Here is a 21246-nt window from a genome sequence, read left to right as displayed (position 1 = left end):
CAACGGCCCTTGAGAGTCAGGACCTACCAACCGATTGCCGGCATCACTCCCACATGCCTCAGCAGAGATGGGCGATCATCCAACAAGTTAAGGGGTGGCGTGCGGTCAGCGCGACGAGACCCCAGTCGTTGGTGCAGGTTTCCGTGACCAGGTTACGCTATTTGTTCATAGCTACCCAATTTCCTCACGATGGTGGATGACCACCGGTCCCATACACAGGCCGAAATCTCAGCAGAAAAGTTCCCCAGGAGACTCGAACCAGCGCGCGTCCCGTAGCCCGAACCCAACGCCTAGCGTCTTAGACCTCACGGCCACGGTGTGGGAATATACAAGGGGGTATCAAAAGGTTTTGCCTGTTGAGGTATAATTTGTTTAATAATGGAAAGATTGAAGCATGAACATACATATAGTTTGCCTGTAGTGTCCTCTACTCAGAGTTACCCTTACATATAGTTCCCATGACGTTCGATGCATCGTTTTACCCAGGCCTCAAAAACAGTTTGGAAAAATTCCACAGAACACTCCCTGTCCCACCGTTCAGAGATGTTTTAACCTCCTGTAGGGCTTCGAATCTCAAGACACGAAGCACAGAATTAGCTCAGACTTTATGGTGTCCCAAACTTTCAATCATTGCATGTGCTGACCCATAGGACATGTGCATTGCATCCTGGATGGTGATGCGTCTATCCTCTCGAATTAGTTCATTGTCCCTGTGGCGGTTGTCGTCGGTCAACGACGTTGATGGCCTGCCACTCCTTGTCATGTCCACACTTTCTCCCACTTTGAACTAAAATACTTAAGTCTGAGCCAAGTCTGTGCTTCGTGGCATGAGATTCGAGGACCTACAGGGGTTAAAACAGCTCTGAACAGTGGGGCAGGAAGCGTTCTGTGGAATTTTTTCAAACTGGTTTTGATGGCTGAATAAAACGCTGGCACGAATGCATCGAACGTGATGGCAACTGTGTGGAAGGGTAACTCTGAGTAGAGGATGCTACAGGCAAACTACAGAGTTTGTCTTTCCATTATTAAACAAATTTACCTCAACAGGCAATACTCTTTGATACCTCCTCGTACTTATTCTAGCGCCTCTTTCCTCGTCTTCGGGTGAGAAACTTTCTTTTTTGCTTTTGGTGGAGATAAAACCTACCTCAGACTTGTGATTGTACTACAAATCCTGTCCGCGTAATTGTACTACTAGATCTTCCATGAATTTCAAATATCCTGTTTTTATGCATTTCGTTACAAGACCAAGTGACACAATTAACGACTTGAAGAAAATACTTTATCTGAATACACCTAACCCCCGATCTCCGTGATGGGGTGGTTAGCATAGCGCGCTAGAACGCCAGGGGTACCACGTTTAAATTCCCGTCTCGGCATGGGTATTCTTTGTGAATATCTTAGCATCAATTTCATCATAACATCACTCATCATCTTCTCGATTAGTCAAAAGTGACATAGAAACCAAGTGAAATATACCAAATCAACAAAAAGTTATATTGCTGTTTTTTTTCTGTTCGCCCAATCAGTTGTCAATAATAGATGCCGTGCTTATTGAAAGTACTATTATGTAACTGTAATTCATATAAAGTAAAGTATACCATTAGCTCGTGATATGCTTGAAATATCTTCCATTTGATGTTGCTATTCAGGTAACACTTTTTGTCGCGAAAAATCAATTTTGAATCTTTATTATATTATCGTATTGGAAGATCCTAATCATATTAAAATAGACATTTGGGAGAAGAGTGATTGCTTTTCAATCTCCTTTGAAGCTTTTTTCAAGGGACGTCACATCATCTGACATGAAAGGAAGAGGAAACGACAATTGCATCACGGGGATTCCCAGGATAAACGGAATGCGCGGGAAAAGCGGTGAAATGATAGGGAAAAAAACAAGAAGGTTCAGCAATGAACATGCAGGATGGGGGAAAAGTATAATCTTGTGATAAATGTCACATTCTGAAATCCCGTGGGATGAAGACGCCCCCGGTCGGGACAACTCTGGGAAAATTTACCCTCCCGCCAGATGCCAACACAAAGCAGAGAGCGAGTTTCGTTTATATTCCCGCCATCTATCATTCATCCGCGGCTCTTCATATTGTCTCCGTCCGCCTAGGCTCGCTTCAAGGTGAAAGGCATTCAGATTGCTGTGACAACGTAATTACATTCGCCGTGGTTGACGGAGCCGGGACCAATTAGTTTCAGACGGTGCAAGATTAGATATAAGACACCCCCTCCCACCCACTTGGAGAGATTGAAGTGCGTCTTGAGTCTCTGGTTGAGTTTGTGCCTCACGTGTGCAGCCTGATTTCCCTCCTCCACCCTCTCGAGTGTCTATCAGAATTATACTCATGAATATTGCTGCAACGTATCCCTCATCGTCATTTGGTGCAAGAGCTGGACTCTTCGCTGTGCCGCACCTGTAACGTTGTTTTAAGTGTTCGGCACATTCGAGAAGAACATAGGACAAACACAACACATCAAAAAGGTAGGGCTAGTTTAAAAACTATCTCAGAAACAGTAGAAGAATGTACCTCAGACAGGATTTTACCTTTCCCAACGATGTGTCAGCTATGTTGGGAGACTGACAGTGTTTTGGTCAATGTTTTTAGCTTCTTGAGAAGAGCAGGCCTTTTACACTCTTTCTGAGGCAGTTTATAGAATATTCCTACCTTTTTAAATTTGTTTGTTCTATGCAGATCCTTTTGCTCTCCCTTTCTCTCTTTCAATCCCCTCACCCTGGACCAAGAGAGAGAGAGAGAGAGAGAGAGAGGGAACCCCTTCTCCACCTGTCTGTCCCTCTCTCTCTCTCTCTCTCTCTCTCTCTCTCCCTCCCTCTTTTTTGAGAAATAAAGAGAGAGAGAGGGAGAGAGGATCGAAAGAAAGAGATTCTTTCTCTCTCTCTCTCTCTCTCTCTCTCTATCTATTATATCTTATAATTTTGATCTTTCTCAAGGGGCACTTTACACCCCATTTTAAATTTTACGGTAAGGGTTTTAGATAAGGGGATTTTCCCTATACATTGAAGGGTGCAAAAAGGCCATAGATTCCAACGCACCCAAAACTTTGTAGTGAATCAATCTCGGATGTCGATCTAAGTAATGCAGTGGTTTGCCAGGAGTCACGGGTTTGAACCGTGGTCTGAGTATGGGTGTTATTTATGAGTGTTCCTTAATCAATTTCATCACATAGCAACTCCTCATCTTAGCCAAAAGTGCCAGAAATGTTAAGTAAAACAACAGGAAGTCAATCATCTGATGCCATCATAAGAAAGATGAAGAGCGAAAGGAACAGAATGCCTTGTAACCAAGACTTCGACCCTGGAAATTACGTCTGCGTGCGTTTGCATACACAACACGTCTCAGCGATACACAATAAATATTACAGAGACGAAAAAAGGCATTTAGCAGATACCTGGTTGAAAGCCGCCGTCCCCGTGCTGTGGCCGGCGATGTCCACGTGGGGGCTGAGCCCCGTGACGCAACTCGCCGCCGCCAGGGTGCAGGCCTCTCGGGCGGCCGTGGTTTTGTTCACCAAGTGCATCGCTCTGCTGTCCGACGATTTCTTTTTCTTCTTCTTCATCTGTTTGTGTTGGTGCGATTGCCGAGCCATTTGCCCCTGCAAGAAAAAGAGGAAGCGATTCTTAGGACAAAAAGCATTGTCAAAATGCATAGTAGAATCTGTAACTTTTGACATGTAAACTTGGACATTATGAGGGGGGGGGGAGCCTTCTCACTTCCTAAAATTTCTACTAGTTTGTAAAGCTGAAAATTGGTGAATCATTAGTTTATACCGTCCCGCACCTTGGCCGTGCGGTCTAAGGCAGCATGCTTTGATCTCCGACTACGGGACGCGCACAGGTTCGAGAGAAGCGTAACAAATTTTTAATGGCACCTTCTACCACCGCCGTAGAGTTAGGCAACACACATAACGCCTTCCAGGGAAGCGAGTGTTTCAGGATCTACGAGGGGAGAGTGAAAAGTTTTGAGCCTCACAGGGAAGGGATGTTTGAGCTATCACATAATCTCTATAATCACCACCAGATCAATGCACGTACGCATTCTGTGCTGCCATTTGTTTACAGTCATCTGGTAGAATGATTTGTCCCGAGTCTCGCACCACTGAATGACCGCCTTCGTCCGTGTGGAAGTGACGTCCTCGAAGTGAATTCTTCATAGCAGGGAAAAGATGAAAATCTGACGGGGGCAGGTCGGGGGAATAAGGTGGATGTGGAAGCCACCAAGAAGCCTGTGCAGTGAGGCCTTGCCGACAGAGGTACCGAATCACGGCCCTGTCGGCCATTCTCTCCCTTGACACTACATTCAATTTTAACCTGACAAAAAATTGAAGAAAACATGTGAATTTCATAAACGTTTGCACAGTGTGTACTAAAACTCAAACCTTACATCCTCCACAATTTTAACTACCTAGCATCGCTTCTTCCATGTGAGGCTCAAAATTGTTCACTCTCCCTTCGTAGGTACCCCATTTTTATTTTCGGCGACTGTAAGCTTGGCAACAACGGCCTACAGACGATACACTTCTTAGCGGGAGCTGTACCAAAAAAAACGCCTTCTGGTCTATACTCTGTCCCTGGAATTTCTGGAGTGAGCGAACGAAAGGAAGTCTCTGCGCAAATAGTAACTCAAGAGCGCTGGACCAATGGACACGTGCGAGGGAAAAAGATTACGTGGAGGGGGGGGGGAAGAAACTGAAGCTCGCAGCTGTTTGTATCAGCTTGTACTGCTTCGTTACCTCCACCTCCTTCCTATCCTTCTGCGATAAGTTGCTCCAGGGTGCGTTTAGCTTACGATAATAAAATATAGTCTCAACTTTTGGGAACAATTTTGGACAAAACGGCTTAAGTAAAGGTCGAAATTTCACTGTAACCAAATTTGTGGAGACAAACATTTCCGTTATGTTATCTGCAGACGAGCTCCATCAAACTTCTCCTTGCAATGAAAACTATGATACAGAGTTGCCATGCCACATCCGCAGAGAATCGAATTCAGGACAACTTGATTGCAAGGTGGCAGCATTATCACTACGCCATTACCAGATCCAAGCCGCTACATAGCATATGTATTTCATAATAATATTGTCGTTGATTGATTGATTTGTTGTTTTAAGTCCACTTTATGCACAGTAAGGCTAATCGGGACTGGACCTACAATTTAAAGTGGGATCCGAACCACTATGTACCTCCACCGGGTATCGAACCCGGGACCCCTTGATCAGAAGGCAACGACGCTACCACTGCACCATCGGGGAGGCCCAATAATATTGTCGTAATATGATTTATACTGTATACAATGACTACCCATGTAACGTTGTGTACATCTTGGTGCTGTTACCTTGCGATAGTTCTGATGGAATGAGAAATTGAAAAAAGAATAAAAGCTACATTAATACACCAGCAAAGAGTACTTTATAATCACCCAGGTTTGAGTGGTGCTTCTCTACTGCTAATTCTTACGTGACAGTATTGTCAGGACAATATAATTTATGTGTTCTCGCTAAAAAAAAAAACGAGATATATCTTTTTCTTGTATGTTCCATAATTCTAAACCACTTATTTTTTTTTTTTGTGACTGACGTGTTAGAGGGGACAAAATTTTCGCAAAGACATCCCCTCCAGTTGTCTTATTGTCACTTTGTTGAACCATAGAGCATACGGGGAAAGAAGAGTGGCAGAATACAAGCAGGAGAAGAAGAGAAAAGGGAGGGTTTCTCTTTTCCCGTCACTCTTTAAATAAAAAGAAGCCGTCTTTGCTTCATTGTTTTGACACCTTACCCAGCTAACAACAAGGTTTGACCAAACATCTTCCCCAGAATCGCGGGTTAGAGTATATGAGAGAAGGTGATTGTTATGGATAATTACTCCTAATCATTCATGAGTGTTTCCATGCGTGCTGTATACGCAGTTTGAATGCAATGCGTGCAAGACTGAAGTTGCGTGTCACGCAGGATCTCAGCGATGATCCACATGCGGTCTGGAGGGCGCGCGGATGGGAAGGGGAGGGGGAGGGATGGAGATGAAAAGGAGCGCGACGCCAGGGTCTAAGGGACGGCCTCTAAAGAAGCAAATGTCCTCCTCAAAGCCCTCATCCGAAGACGCTGATTGTAGACGAGCGGCTTTTGGAAAGGCCGGACGTGTGAGCGGAATCGGCAAGGAGGACAATTTGCTTACCGCTCGCTTTTAACTCCGGCGGCGTCTCCACCACGTGATCTGCGACACTTCTCGTGCGTTGCATAACCTCCAGGCGAAAAGAGCCGAACAAAGAGGGGGAAAGAGTTGGGTTGTATGCAGTATTGCCAACCAGAGGATCCTAACGGGTACTCAAGGGTGTTCAGCTTCTCCTTTGAACATAAAGAAAGGCATTAGGCGGGAAGAGACCTTCGCGAGAACAAAGTGACTGTGCGTTGACTGCACTACTAAAGACTGCAACGCGCGGAATTCCTAAAGTGCTTCTGGCGACTTCATCCAGTCTTCTGTACGTTAAGCTGCGCTTATCGTTCTTACGTATTGCCAAAAAGTAGAAGAAATGACGCGATAGTTCAGATTTGGAAACTTTGAATTGGGATGGAAGACGTGTTAATCCCTCCTGCGAAAGGTGGGTCTCGACATGAGGTTGAGGGCGCGTAAGGACGGGTTTGAACCGTGATTCTGAAAGTCTTTGTTTTATGTCCACTTTATGAACAGGTAGAATAATCACGACTCGGGAAGTCCCAATTCTGGAACTGCAATGAAAGTTCCAAGTTTAGGACCTGATATTTTCACGTGGAATATTTGCATCAGAATGTTCCTAACACAGGAACCTCGGGAGTCAAGGGGAAGAGGCAAGGACCGGTTGTTGGGATGTTGTTATCGTTACTGCACGTTACTCTGAAATGTGAATGTATCTATTTGCATGAAAGGAACTGTGTCTTACGGGGCGTTTCTTCCTTCCTTTAATATATTTTGAGCATACTGCGGATGTCTTGCTTGTAGGTTAGGTTAGCTGTTATACAGCTGTGTGTAATGTCAACAATTTCAACGTGAGTCAATTAGTAGGACATCCTGAGTTGGGAAGACATTTCACTGAAATATCCAACTGGTAAATACCAGTTCCTGAAATGGCACTGTTTCCATCTGAATTTCCATAGTTCCTGAGTTGGGAAATTCTGAATTGGAAATAAATCGTTGGGATTGGTTCTACTGCTTAAAGTGGGATCCGAACTACTAAGTGCCTCTATCGGGTATTGAACCCGAGACCTATTGATTACAAGGTTACGACGCTACCACTACACCATCAGGGAGACAGCATACAGGCTTATGTGATTAAAGACAATAATTTGCTATTTTGCTTAAAAAATAAAGGTACATCATGCCATGACAGCATATATGGTGTGTATGGAGAGAGGGGCTCACACATTCAAAATATCGGCCATTTTATGGACAGGAAGCTATCAGAACCACGCTACGTCGGCCTTTACCCTCTAATGTAGCCCCTCCAGGTACCAATACATTAGAGGCTTAATGGATTCTAGGCACGCCTCCAACGAAAATTTCACATGTAAAACTATTCATTCCGGGAATCTAACCCTGGTCTCCCTCTTGACAGTCAGACGCCATAACGTCTAAACCACCGCGGCTGCACCCTTCTGCGTACTTGACAGTATATTTTAACAAACAATTTCACAACAGTGCAAACATACACATGGGTCCTGTTGCAAACTACTCATTAAAGAAGTCACGAAATGAACTCTTGAAGTGGAGGCGTTTAATACCTGAACTTCGTGCTTTATGGTTTCAGGTCATAAACAACGGAGGCTATGAGATGCAGTCTGCAAACTCCACAACAACAGTAGCAGGAGTTCAAGATTACTTTAAAGTAAGAAGCTTACAACTCGAAAGGAATAAACAGTCTGGTGCGTGGAGATTATGCTACTTCATGCCCCGTGTTCTGTTAGAAGTATTCGTAAGTCCATTAGGTGAAGAAGGATTACATAGGCGTGAACGCAGAATGCATTAGTAATTAGAAAAGTGTTCTCTCGCTTCTGTGCGGAATATGTTGTGTAATGGATCGCTCCACGTGGGAAAAGAGGATGTGTAGGTCAAGAAGTATACTTCTTAGGAGAGAGAGAGAGAGAGATACACGTGAGACACAGATACAATCAAACAAATAGAGATTTATTGATTGATTTATTTATTTTCCTCATTTTTCAGCTCCTGTTATTTTTTAGCTAATCTCAAAGATGAGGTTGAGTAACGATATGATGGCATTGATAACATTGTCTTCCGTTTCGCCGAATTCCCTTTCGCCGAATGGCCCACAGGCATATTATATCAGATTTTCCACCTAAAGTAAAATTTTCCACGATAGTGAAATTACCATTTCGCCGAATATTTAGACGGAAGGGATTTTTTTCTCCGCTGGGAAATTTCAGGAGTTCGAGGCCAAAATGCACCTATTTTAGTTTTGAAAAAAAAAATTAAAGTATGGCAAAAGATACAAAGATACGTAGAGAAAGGAAGTACTATATATAGTATTTCTGGATCTGGAGAAAGCATTCGATGGAGTGAATTGGATGAAACTTCTCGGTCTTCTGAACAGATTCACTGAAATCCAGAACCAATCATCCATCAGCATATTTTACAAATCTCTTATCTCCCCCATACTTGAGTACTGCTCTTCTATCTGGACCATGGCTTCAAAAACAAATCTTTCCCGGATTGATTCTGTTCCCAACTTTTTCCTCGCCAATGCTCGCCACAGAATACCTTCTATGAGGCACCTTCACAAAACAGATATTATGTCTGTCTTCAATATTCAACCACCACACACTCGTCGCGAATTAGCAGACATGAAATTTTTGCACAAAATCATGAATGGTAAAATTAAGTGCGAATATCTGCTCAACAAATTTCATCTACTCGTCCCCACATGGCCAACTCGAAACGTTAAGCTCTTTCCCAATCCCACCACAAGGCTTTCCCTTCTACAGCGGTCTCGTTTCTACAGGCTTCCTCGCACATATAATAACCTGCCTCCAAATGTGGGTATACTCTTGCCAGAACAAAGTTTTAGACAATTGTTAACGATGTATGTATAATTTTGATTTGTTTTCAGTGCCATCTTGTACTCTATTTTGTTATTGTTGTTATTTTCCTGTTGTTACTGTTTCAGTGTGAAATGGTCATTCAGTACTGTATCTGATACTTTACGTAAAATATAATAAAAATAAACGATACTGAGTAAGATTGATACAAATAGGAAAGAGCGGAGATTCATAAGCAATCTGTATAAGAAACAATGATTAAAACTGAGAGAAAGAGAAGAAATGACAGAGGGAAGTGAAATTGGGAGAGAAGTATGATATAAATGCTGCCTATCACCTACGTCACTCAATATCTACTTAGATAAATTAGTAAGGAACTCTTTCCAGAATAAGGAGGGCTGATAATAGGAAGAAGAAGAACAAAATGTATGATTCGCGGACAGATGACGAGAGGACGGTGAATACTCAAATACCCACTCTGAGCATCTGAGATGAATACTCACCTCGAAACACTAGTACAATTCAACCAGAATGATATTTCCTATTTGCATATGCAATCCTACGATCAATTCCGTGAACGATAAAAGTTCATTGTTACTGGGAAGAAATCAAGGAAAATTAATGCGAGATTTTACGGCCAAACATGAAAAACTTTGCTTTAATGTTAGGGTGTGAAAAGTTTTTCTAGTAAGCAACACTGCAGGATACTGTTTCTCTAACATTTTTCTATTCGGATGTACCGACACACTCCCCAACGAAGATTGACTTCAACTCAATTGAGAGTGCCACTTTATGTGAACAGAGATATACAAAGAATTTCTTACTTTATTGAAATTATCTCTCACTTCAGTTCCTGAAATTTCCCAGCGGAGGGAAAATTCCTTCTCTTAAAAATATCCAGCAATAGGGGATTCGGCAAAAGTGGAATTTGTGTGTGGGACATTTGGCGAAGGGGAATTCTGCGAAACGGGAATAAATAAAAAATAATACCCATGTCCAGGGCGGAATTCGAACCCAGGGTCCCTGGTGTCGTAGCTGGCTGTAAAACAGACAGAAAAACAGATGAAGATATAGAGATATGAAGATAAACAAACCAGCAGATCTGAAGAATCACAGTCAATCACAGAGAGAAAGGTAGGGAGGGAGGGGAAGAGAGAAATAGATGCTGTACGTAAAAGAGGGAGAGATAGAAGAAAGGAAATCATGATTGGGACGCAAAAATACAAGCAAGCAGACAGATAGAAAGAGATAAAGGTTTAATTGATAGATTTGCTTTACTTTACTTCGCTTTTGTGCCAATTTTGGCTAATTTGCGAAGATGGGGATGAGTGATGATATGATGAAATTGATGAATGGACACTCACAAACATCCATGCCCAGGCTGGGATTCGAACCCGGAACACCTGGCGTTGTAACGTGATGTGATAATCACTCCGCCACGTGGGCCTGCAGAAAGAGATAAAGGGATAGAGATAGGAATATTCAAGGTGTACAAGGAGTGATGCGGTGAAAAGTACACGATAGTAGAAGCAAGAAAGTCTCAGTAAACATGTGGTCACAAATGAACCGTTTGCGAGATAATTGCGAGTGTATGATTACGATCCATCCCTGACTTGATTGTTTGCACACATCGTATGCTTTTCACGTGTAAGGTGCCATAGTCGAACTTTGTAACAAATAGCAGAATTAAAAGGTTCACCTTACTAAACATTAATCTCGCTTCTATTACCAAGGATTATTGTACTGTGCAGTACGTTACGTGTGCGGCAGTGTTAACTTTTAAACAAAGATACCTCGGAGTGCGCAAGGAGACAAGCTACACACAGAGAGAGAGAGAGGGAGACCCTATGCGGGACAGACAGAGATGAAAGCAAGCAGACAGGAAAAGAAAGACATATCACGATTACTACAGGCTGAGAAAGAAGCAGCCTGACAGACAGACAGGTATACACACACACACACACACACACACAGAGAGAGAGAGAGAGAGAGAGAGAGAGAGAGAGAGAGAGAGAGAGAGAGAGAGAGAGAGAGAGAGAGAGAGAGAGAGAGAGAGAGAGAGAGAGAGAGAGAGAGAGCTAGCTCTGAGTTGATATTATTTCTAGATTCAACCTGTTCATTGTTTAGGCATCATTTCACATCGTAGTATTTTTGGTCTAACTTTCCCAACATTAATCCAAAACGGACTCCACGGCCATATCAAAAAAAGTGAACAGAAGGCTTTTGTTTTCATATTTAACCCAATATAGGCCGCCTTGCAACCCGGTACGTCGTGCGAAACGACAGTTATCGTGGCTGTCCGATCTAGATAACATTCAGTCCTGGCTTCTTTCTATTTCTACCTTGGAAATGCACATTCCCCCAAGCCAGGCCCAGCAACAAAGTTATTACGTCACAACCAGCAGCAGAAATACGTGTGTGTGTTTAAGGAAGCTGAAATTGGTGCAAAATTGATTGAGAAGAGCGACAGACATGTAGTGTGTAAATTGTGAGGAATTCATGGGGAAATTTCCACCCTGATGTTTCCATACTAAAGTCAGAGACGGGGTAACATCGAATGATTGTTACACTTTATGTACAGAAATGCTAATCGGGACTGGAGGTGGCATCCGAACAATTATGTGCCTCTGCTCGGTATAGAACACGGGATCCCTTCATTACAAAGGAACCTCGCACATTTGGAAACTTATATACGAAAAACTTCTCTATTTGTTAGGCATTCCCTTAAGCTGTTCATTTACCATGTTCTGGAAGTAACAGAGTTACAGTTAATCGTTCAAAAAGTAACTCAGTTACTGGTACTTGGAAAGTAATCGTACATTACTTTTACAGTTAGTTTCTGGTGACAATTGTGGATGCTCGCAACTGGAATCTAACCCGAGACCGTTCACACCAAAGGCGAGAGCACTAATCATTTGGCTAAGCGGGAGCTCTATCAGTGGACTTAAAAACAAACGCAACTAATTGTTTGATTTGGTACTGGAGAGGTAAATATTTTCTAGGTTGGAAACACTGCTACACATGCAGATGACCATCAACACTGGAGAAGTTGTTAGGTTGAGGTTGCGACGCTCCTACTTCAGAAGGGTCGGTTCCCTGGCGAACTTAATGAATACGAGGCCGGGAAGACATCTGGAGGACGCTCCCAAGGAAGTCTCAGGTGGAATAATAGAGCTCCTTCAGATGGGAGATTCGCTAAGGAGATTATTTCTCTGTTGCAGTTTACCCTACGTCGCCTGGTTTTATTTTCATTATGCGCTTCCCTCAAACGAAGAATATTTACTGCCTTCATGAAACTCCCAGCCGCGCAAGTAGCAAGAAGGGGCGAACGTTTCTATGCTCTATGTCTCTGGACCTCCGTGTTCACCCTGGCGTTTGTGTAATGTAGTCAGTTAGTAAGAAAAAAAGTCTTTAAAGTACCTATAAAATAATATGAAGTCATTTTGAAATGACAGGGCTCCTCGATGGTGTAGTGGTAACGTCTTAATCTTGTAATCGGCGCTCCAGAGTTCGATACTCGGCGGAGGCATATTATGATTCGGGTTGATTTTGTTTATTTTAATTAGCTTTTCTGCCACTTTTGGCTAATCGAGATGATGAGGATGGGTGATGATATGATGCAATTAATTAAGGGACACTCACAAAAGCCACACATACCCAGTCGGGAATTTGAACTCGGGGACCCTAGTGTCGCAGCGCGCTGAGATAACAACTCCGCCACGGGATCCGATTTTAAATTATAGGTTCAAATCCGGAATGATCTATCTGCGCATAAAGTGGACTAAAATTGTCAAACCTCGTTGAAAAATGACGTATGAAATTACTTTATATTAGTGTTGGTTATTCCTTAAGTCGTCAAAACACTACACGCGCTGCTTCTCTCTTCTGGGATTCTTGTCTGTGTCTGTGTGCCTCTTCAATACACAACATGCTGACCAACTTGAAGAAGTGTTTATATCAGCGTGCTACGACGCCAGGGGTCCCGGGTTCGAATTCAACCCTGGGCATTGATGTTCCTTGTGAGTGTCTCGTCATCAATTTTATCATGTAATCACTCATTCTTATCTTCGCAATTAGCCAAAAGTTACTGCAAAGGGAAGTAATATAAACCAAATCAACCAATCAATACGCCACAGCAGAGTGTGTTTCCTTGTTGGAGAAGTTTCATTTGCGTGAACACCAATAGTTGTTTAGTCTCAAGAACGTTGTTCCTTATACCAATGATAAATGAACTACTAATTAAAACCCCCGAAGATAGTAAAGGAAGAAATCATATTCCCCTGTTAAATATTTTAAAGTTTTGTTATGTTCAAAGAACTTTAGGACCGACATTTTTTGAAGTTGACGGAATTTCCCATGTACAGCTGCAACAGCAGAATCGGATTTTCTGTACCACGTTCAGTAGTGGCATCGTTACTATTATTTCGATATATCTCAAGTCTTCTTCATGCACGTACGTTTACCGTATTGTTAGTGCTTTAGAAAATAAGTAAGGTTAAAGTTTTCATAAATGGGAAAGTAGGCACGTGCTTGTGACAGTCTCTTAATCTTTTGACGCAACCGGATTTTTGTTGGTTCCAATTACTGAAGCTAAGAAAACTATAACAAGCACAACGTTCTATTCCGTCATCTGCTCTTTCTATCGTTCTATGCCTCTCCAATCGTGTAGTGGCAACGGAGTTTTCTTGTCATCAAGGGGTCCCGAGTTCGGAGGCGCATAGTGGTTCTGATCCCAATTTAAACTGTAAGTTCAGTTCAGATTAGCCTAACTGTGCATAAAGTGGACTTAGAACACAAATTATATTAAAATTCTATTGTTATCTGTTATGTTACCAGGATTCGAGAAGTTGCCTGTTTTCTCCAGAAAAAATTAAATGAGGTGACATAACTTATCCCACTAGCTTCTCCCCTCCCTTTTCTCGAATGTAAATTTCCTCCGCTTTCATTCATTTCTTCTTCCTTCTCCACTTACTCACTTCATTGTCTTCGACTTATTAAGTTTTGTCTGACACATCTTTGGCTTCCGTCTCGATCTGTTCTTTCCCCCGCTACCCCTCTTTACATCCCTCCCCAACACCACCATAACTTCGGCCGACAGTCTTCCGCACTCTGCAATGTACAATCGAATTAGTCGTCGTTGTCCACCTAAGGAACCAAGCTAGTCCCCACCCACCAAGCCACCACCCTCCGAGTTCTTGCAAGTTGCTCCCGAAAAGGAATTCTCCTGTTCCTACAACGGTGCCATCTGTCTCTCCCAACTTGTCAATCACGGCTTTGTGAAGGGGGTACGGGAAGGATGGGGGAGGGAGAGAAGAAGAGGCCAAAAAGTTGCTCAACTTTTCTCCCGAATTCTCGGAGACGGAAAGTGGATGGATGCTGGGGAAGGGAGGAGTGGGCGGGGAACGCCAATGCCATCTATCGACCTTCGTGGACTTTTCTTTCGTTTGGGGCTCTGTGAGGGGAAAGGGGAAGGGCAACGGACAACTCTCCCCGAGAATCTAATTCCAGGAACGTGCTCCTATGATGTAGTCCATTATTTTCGGCCGAAAGAAGCGTATAAAGGAGATGATCTGGTTGCAATGGATCTAGGAACGGCGCTATAGCACAGTGTTTATTAACAAAAACAAATTTCTTCCTGTCAAAAGAGAAAATTTGTGAATTCTTGAGGAATAAATGCATCATGTGAAGATCCCACCATTAGTTTACGGCTTGAAATTCGGATTCTGCGATAGCAAGTTTAAACTAACACTTGGAGCTATCTGAATAGGAAAGCCACTACGCAGTAACTATACTCAGTGGCATTAAAGTCGGCGGCGGGCAGCATTTCCGACGTTTCTATATTGTCTGTTCTCAATATTGAGTTTGTGATAACGTTTTCTCTGATTGAAGTTGTAGTACATTTGATATCAAGTTACATCGGAAGTTCACGAGCAGCGAATTCCTTCTGCTACCTTGAAAAGCCTGCTGCCACTTTATGTTCTACAATACATTTCAGCCAATTGCAACCGACGGTATTGCCTTCGAATGAAGATGTGTATGCTCCAGTGCCCAGAGCTCTTTGTACAGTTCTTGCAGAGCACTTCTGCCGATCCGTCTGCTCATCGGTCTATTTTGATCCGAACAGTACCAAATAACTTCCGTATTGTTATTTGTTTCAATTTCCTTTTAGAACTTTTGCAAAAGTTCCTTCTTTCGTTTCTGTAAATGATTTTATAGAGGATTCAGGCTTCATATTTTGTGACCGCCAAACGCAAGAAAAAACGAAAGAAACGCTCAATCTTACTTGGGACACAGAAGAAAGTGTTGATGCGTGAACTAGAATCTGGAAGGATGCGAAACTGTAGATCCATTACAATATCTCTCCGATGGCGGAGTTGTAACGTCATCTGCTTGTAATCAAGGGGTTCACATTTCGATAACCGGTGGAGGAACATTGCACAATGCATTGAATCCTACTCTAAACTGTAGGCCCAGTCCAGATTAGCCTACATGTGCGTAAAGTGAACTTAGAAACTCAAAGTTCTTTCGAACTTTTGATCGAGACTGCACTAGAGTAAATATTAGCCAGCAGGGCTTATACAGGGTAAGTAGAGAAAAATAAACAACTTTACACAGTTATTATGACATGACTATTTATGACAGAAAACAAGACATCAATATAAATAAAAACTCTGGAAGTTTTATTCGTACCTAGTGCGCTTATGCAGCTTTGTCGTTGCTTCAATAGGATTGCTAGTGTGGTTATATGGTGAGTGTGTGTTAGAGCTAGCGAAGACAATGAACAACGTCTACTATTGGAACAAACACTTTAAAGATACTAGGTGTGTGTGCAACGGGAAGAGCCCTGACCCGCCGTGTGTACCCTATGAGCTGTGAACAGAATTAGGAAGTGTTCGCAAGACGGCCACGTAATTCCACTCACCGTGCAAGTCGTGAGCTGCAGCTGCATCAGAAAACACAGAGTTCTTTCGAGATGGTGGAATACAACCGAAACGAATACAGAAATGTATTTGTACCATTGTGATCGAATCAGTCTTCACTAAGTCCAATAACAATACACCATCTGCTGATTACTCGCCATTTTGCTACACTAGCGATCCTAGTGGACCAGCGACAAGGCAGCATAAGAGCGCCAAGTGGGAATACAATTTCCAGAGCTTTTCTTTATATCGATGCCTTGTTTGATTTTATACCGCAAATAGTTACGCCGTAATATATCTATCCGTAAAGTTGCTTCATTCTTTTTTACTTACCCTGTATAAGGAACAGAAAAGTTCCTTGTAAAGCATCCTGGGATGCTTAAAAATGCGTCGTCTTAATTACAGAAAGTTTTCGTTAGCTTTTACAGGGTTTCTAGCCATCAACTTTTCCGGGAAGCGAAAAATAAATGATATTTTTTTGATCAAGCCAGAGGGCGGTGTACATTTCGAAGCATCCCACGTTTCCAAATGAAGGTATCAAGTATGCGAGACGGCGCGCCAGAGAAACGCCGCTTTATGCATTTGTGATGAACGGCCAGTCCGATGCAAATTGCGTTTATCACCTGAGGGGGCCACGGACACGCTTTACCAGACCCCCCATGGAGGGAGGGGGAAGAAAGGACCCTTTCAGAAAGGTTGTCTCTGTTAATATTCAGTTCTGGCATTTAAAAACATGAGCCTTTGGGAGCAGGCTTCCTTTGCAGTGAGGGACGGTGAGATTAAAATTTTACCTGGTCTTTGTGCCGTGTTCTGCCTTGTATCGAGAGCGGCGCTGCTTTTGCCGTGGTGGAGGTGCAGAGGTTATGAGGTGCAGATTGTTCTCGTTGGGTTATGTTGCGACCGGATATTGTTGAATGATGGAGGATTTACTGCACGCAAAACTTAAAGAATTAAAAATGTTTGAATATGTATAGGAGTTTCGAGTGTAATAGAAGAAAATTCTTTTTCGCCATTGTGAATCAAATAGTCGATCTAACGGGTTGGTTCCTTCTTGCATCAAAACTTGAAGGCTTACGGTCTGACCCTTCTAGGGCCGGAAGAATCAAGCGAAGTAAAAGTTAACCTTGCAAGCACGTCGAAACATGACATTTCGTTTGGGTTTTGATTGTAATAAGAGAAAACTTGTCTAAGTACTGAACCATAGTGCATATTGCACTTTCGTTTGCACACGTGGCAACACTGTGCCAACAGTTGGCATCATTACGTTATCAGGAAAGAACTTTATGTGAACGCTGTATACAGTGAATAAAATGTAAATTTCGGTATTTCAACATTCAAGTTTATTTATGGTACACTCAACTGTAATTTATAATCATAAAATACATCTATGCTTGCAGCTTCCGTGGCGGAGTGGTTAGCATAGTGCGTCACGACGCCAGACGTCCCTGGTTCGAATCCAAGTTTGGGCATTGGTGTTCTTTGTGTCTCTTCACCAAATTCATCGTATTATCACGTCATCCTCATCTATACGAATAGCCCAAAGTGCCAGAAAAGCGAAGTAAAATAAACAAAATCAATCAATATCTTTATGCTTGATAAATTTTTAATTCTTCAAATAACGGTTGCGTTACGTTTTCAAAAATTTTTAAATTTTAACGGTAAAATATTGTAGATATTATGGTAAATTGCCAAACTTCATACCTACACATACATATTGATCTGCAAAAATTGGTTACACACCACAAAGGAAATATCAGTGGAGGTAATTGCAATAGAATTAAGTGGGTACGCCGGGCGTCAGTCGAAGCGCCTCATGTTTTGACAGCTGCTCAGGGAAAAAAGGAAATGGAACATGCACTGTTTGCTGTTCACAAAATTGGCAAATTCGTAACAGCACAATGGTACTCTGTTACCCCGAGGAGATAAAAAATAATAATTTCATAATCCTCTTCATTTCAATTTCAGTCAAAAATTTCCTCCCCACTCGCGTTTTGAACGACGTAACTCGGGAAATGAAATAAACAGATTCCATTATAAATCACCTTTATTTTGTAATGAAAATATGTGGCAGGGGAAAAGCCATAAATATATCACCCTTTGTTTAATTTTTACACCATTGTCCTGCATTCATTTTGGAGTTTCATTCCCCATTCGCTAAAATTTAGTTGGAAACGAATATGGAATTCATAGAGACGCACAATATCTCTCGCCCAATGAGTTTCGATGAAATGACCAGAACTGGAAGAGAAAACAATGATGTTTATGTCTGCAGGGTGGATAAACGTTAGAGACAATCATTTTCTCGAGATATGGAACTTTGTAAAGACTAATTTCATGTGGAAATATGAAGTATGGGAGAAATATTATGACATTTATGATCATGGATTCTATATGTTGTAATACATAAATTTGCATTTTAATTATTTTTTTTATTTCTTATGTCTTTAAACTTAATAAGCGCCGAATTTGGGGAAGAGGAGGCATTTACTGGTCCCAAAAAATCCCCCAAGGACAGGGATGAGTACAATTTTTACCCACCAAGAATATCCCATATCTGTTAATAATTTCTGTTTTAAATGTGTAGCAAAATAAGGTGTCAGTAAATCTTCTATCTATCACATTCAGTTATTTTACGTTGATATATCATAGAAGCGAAGATTGTATCTAAAATATATTGGAATATTGTTGCAGATAATGTTTTAAAGCAAGTTTTAGTGTTGTACTTTATACTTAATATATTGAAAATTATTAAATTATAATTATCTTCTTGAATACCATAAAGTGAGGAATAAACTAGGAAGTGGCAACACTGCGCGCGTAGGCACTGTTTCTCAGCTATCCATTCGCTCCTCGAAACGACGATAATTTTCTCGTTTCCGATTGCTACAGGAGTTGTGAAGGATCACTAGCGCGGGAATGCTGACAGGTTAGACCAAACGCGGTTTAGAAGCTCTATCGCTCTATAACGGTAATATTTAGTACACACTACAGCACGACGATAAAATGAGAAGTGAATTTTTGTAAAGGAGAATAAAATCTGGGAAGAACTATCGCTTTTCCTTTCTCAAGTGCATGATAAGGGAACATCTGGACTCTGTAGCGGACGAAACGTTCAACACACGTCGTCTTTTCCGTCCTCAAACAACTTTAGTAATCGAAAGGATTAAGAACTTTTGCTAGCCATCCTGAAAACCCGCCTTTCTTGTTTATGTACCCTCGTTCCGGAGGAATCTGTGGAAACCCAGTGTTTCCTTTCTATTACCCGAGGCCCGGAATGGACCAGGGATGCTGTTAGGGAGAGCAAACTTTGCGGACGGCAGGAGAAACAATTTCTGCTCGTCTTATCATCTCTCCTGGTCGTGTTGGCTCAACTACTTTCGCAGAAACGCAAATGGATCCAACAACGACCCACAAATCGAAGGCTTTTTTTCTTCTTTTTCTGTTCCCACCCCGTTTCCCCTTCTCCCGGTTCCGACGTCTTCGCGTCCCGTTCGTAAATCCCGATCAGCGAGAAAATTGGTCCAGCGTGGACTGAGTTATTTCGCGGCATCCCGGGGCGTCGACACAGACACCATCTGACGGCGCGGAGGGAAACTACGAAGGAAGAGAGAAGAGAAAGAGAGAGAGACACACACAAGAGAAGTGAAAAAAGTTACTTGTCGGAGCAAAGTGATGACAAGTTGACCAGGGAGTTCGCTGCGACCTCCGAAATGTTAAGGCTGGTACCCGGCCCTTTTCTCTCAAGCCCTAAAAAAGGAGAATCGACGAGAAGATAGAACCTAAAGAAATGGGTGCTTTGAGAATTGGCCTTCGACAACTCCATTTTGCTTCATCTCCACTTCTGATGCATAAAAGCGACTTGGGCGGTTTTCGTTCCGACACCCGTAAAGGTATATCTCACCGCACGCCTGTATTTGCCAGTTTTATAAATTGAAATCGAAGTCACCTTTGAAAAACTGTAACCAGAAAGAACGAATGTTAGATGTATGGACATAAATAAATATTTCTATCTGATATCCCTCCCTTGTTCAATTTGATAAAGTTCCTAAAAGGTAAAGTGTTCCCCTGTGCATAGCACCACGCCATGAAGGCGTATAGGGGGTGTGGGGGTAACGCCCCACACTTTCTTGATCCGGTCTTGAGTGGGGGTGATGTGATCAGCATCACGCCCCTGACCGCCTTTACCCCCCAGGGTTTCCCCCAGGTACCCATGTTATTCGACGCTGGGTGGGCGCCGGGGCCGCTTCCACCGTTAGAAAAGTTCCCGGATTTGAACCGGCCGGGGATCGAACCCGGGACCTTTAGCATGGTAGTCAGACGCGTTACCGACTAGCCACCAGAAAAACAGATATCGTTTCGGCATCGCCAATAAAAATATTAAGTTCCTATATATTTTTATTGGCGATGCCGAAACGATATCTGTTTTTCTATATTCTCTACCTGACAAAATCATTTGAATCTGTAACTTGTAAGATACATTTGTATTTTTTATTACTTGTGTATCAACCACATTTAGAGGAGTTCTACTTATCCCGCCAATTACACGGAAGAACTGGAATGAATTTCTAAATTCTAAAAAAAGTATCAATTTAGAAATCTTACAAAAATAAACCCGAAAACCAGTCTTTGCATCAGTACATTTGCAATGCTCTGACATGTACAGTATATGTTTTTACATATGTTTTGTGTATTAGTTCTCTGAATATTAGTGACAGTTGTTCTACAGTAAGCATGCCATGTTAATTCGTAACGTTCCCAAATGGAACTGGGATCGAATCTGGGTGGTGTAGCTCATTCATCACTCATCCTCAAATAATGGCGTACTCGCTATTCATGGAGAGCTTAATGGTGACATGCGAGAGGTGATAAATACACATATGAATGGCAAAACACAACACTTGAGTTGTATACCCTCAAAGACTGTACCAGCATGGTAAGTGGAAATACCTGTCTCTGTCTGCTAGATGTGAAGTTCTACGGTAGAGAGTTGTGCGTCAGACTGTACTTCGTGCAGAGAGTCAGACTTGCCACTCTTTGCCTGATCTGCTCCCCGATCGTCTCTTCGCACCCTCCGACTGTTCGCTCAAAATTAACTAATTACCTCTATTCTCCCAGATATTTATTGTGATAGATTTTACTAAGCAATGCCGAATCAGTCACTTGTATCTTCTTCCTGGGTTTCACCTGTTTACATGTGTACGCCTTTGGCGACATGGAAAGGCTTTGGTAATGTCTGACACCGCATTCCTGATTTGCAAGTTCCTGTCTGTAAAATTATAAG

General features: G+C 42.3%; 1 protein-coding gene across 1 annotated transcript in view; it reads right to left on the bottom strand.

Annotated features, from left to right (window-relative positions):
* The window catches only part of LOC145993730 (protein O-mannosyl-transferase TMTC1-like), a 647925-nt gene that overhangs the window by 2927 nt on the left and 623752 nt on the right, over positions 1–21246 (bottom strand). Inside the window, exon 15 of the mRNA XM_083129469.1 lies at positions 3418–3621. Coding sequence (XP_082985595.1) covers positions 3418–3621 — 204 coding nt within the window. The remainder of the gene's footprint in view (positions 1–3417; positions 3622–21246) is intronic.

Source organism: Lepisma saccharinum, chromosome 10, assembly GCF_977018435.1.
Source record: "Lepisma saccharinum chromosome 10, izLepSacc3.1, whole genome shotgun sequence".
In the NCBI taxonomy this organism is placed as follows: Eukaryota; Metazoa; Arthropoda; class Insecta; order Zygentoma; family Lepismatidae; genus Lepisma; species Lepisma saccharinum.
The sequence above is the reverse complement of the archived record's forward strand: the minus strand, read 5'-3'. Positions and strand labels throughout refer to the sequence as shown.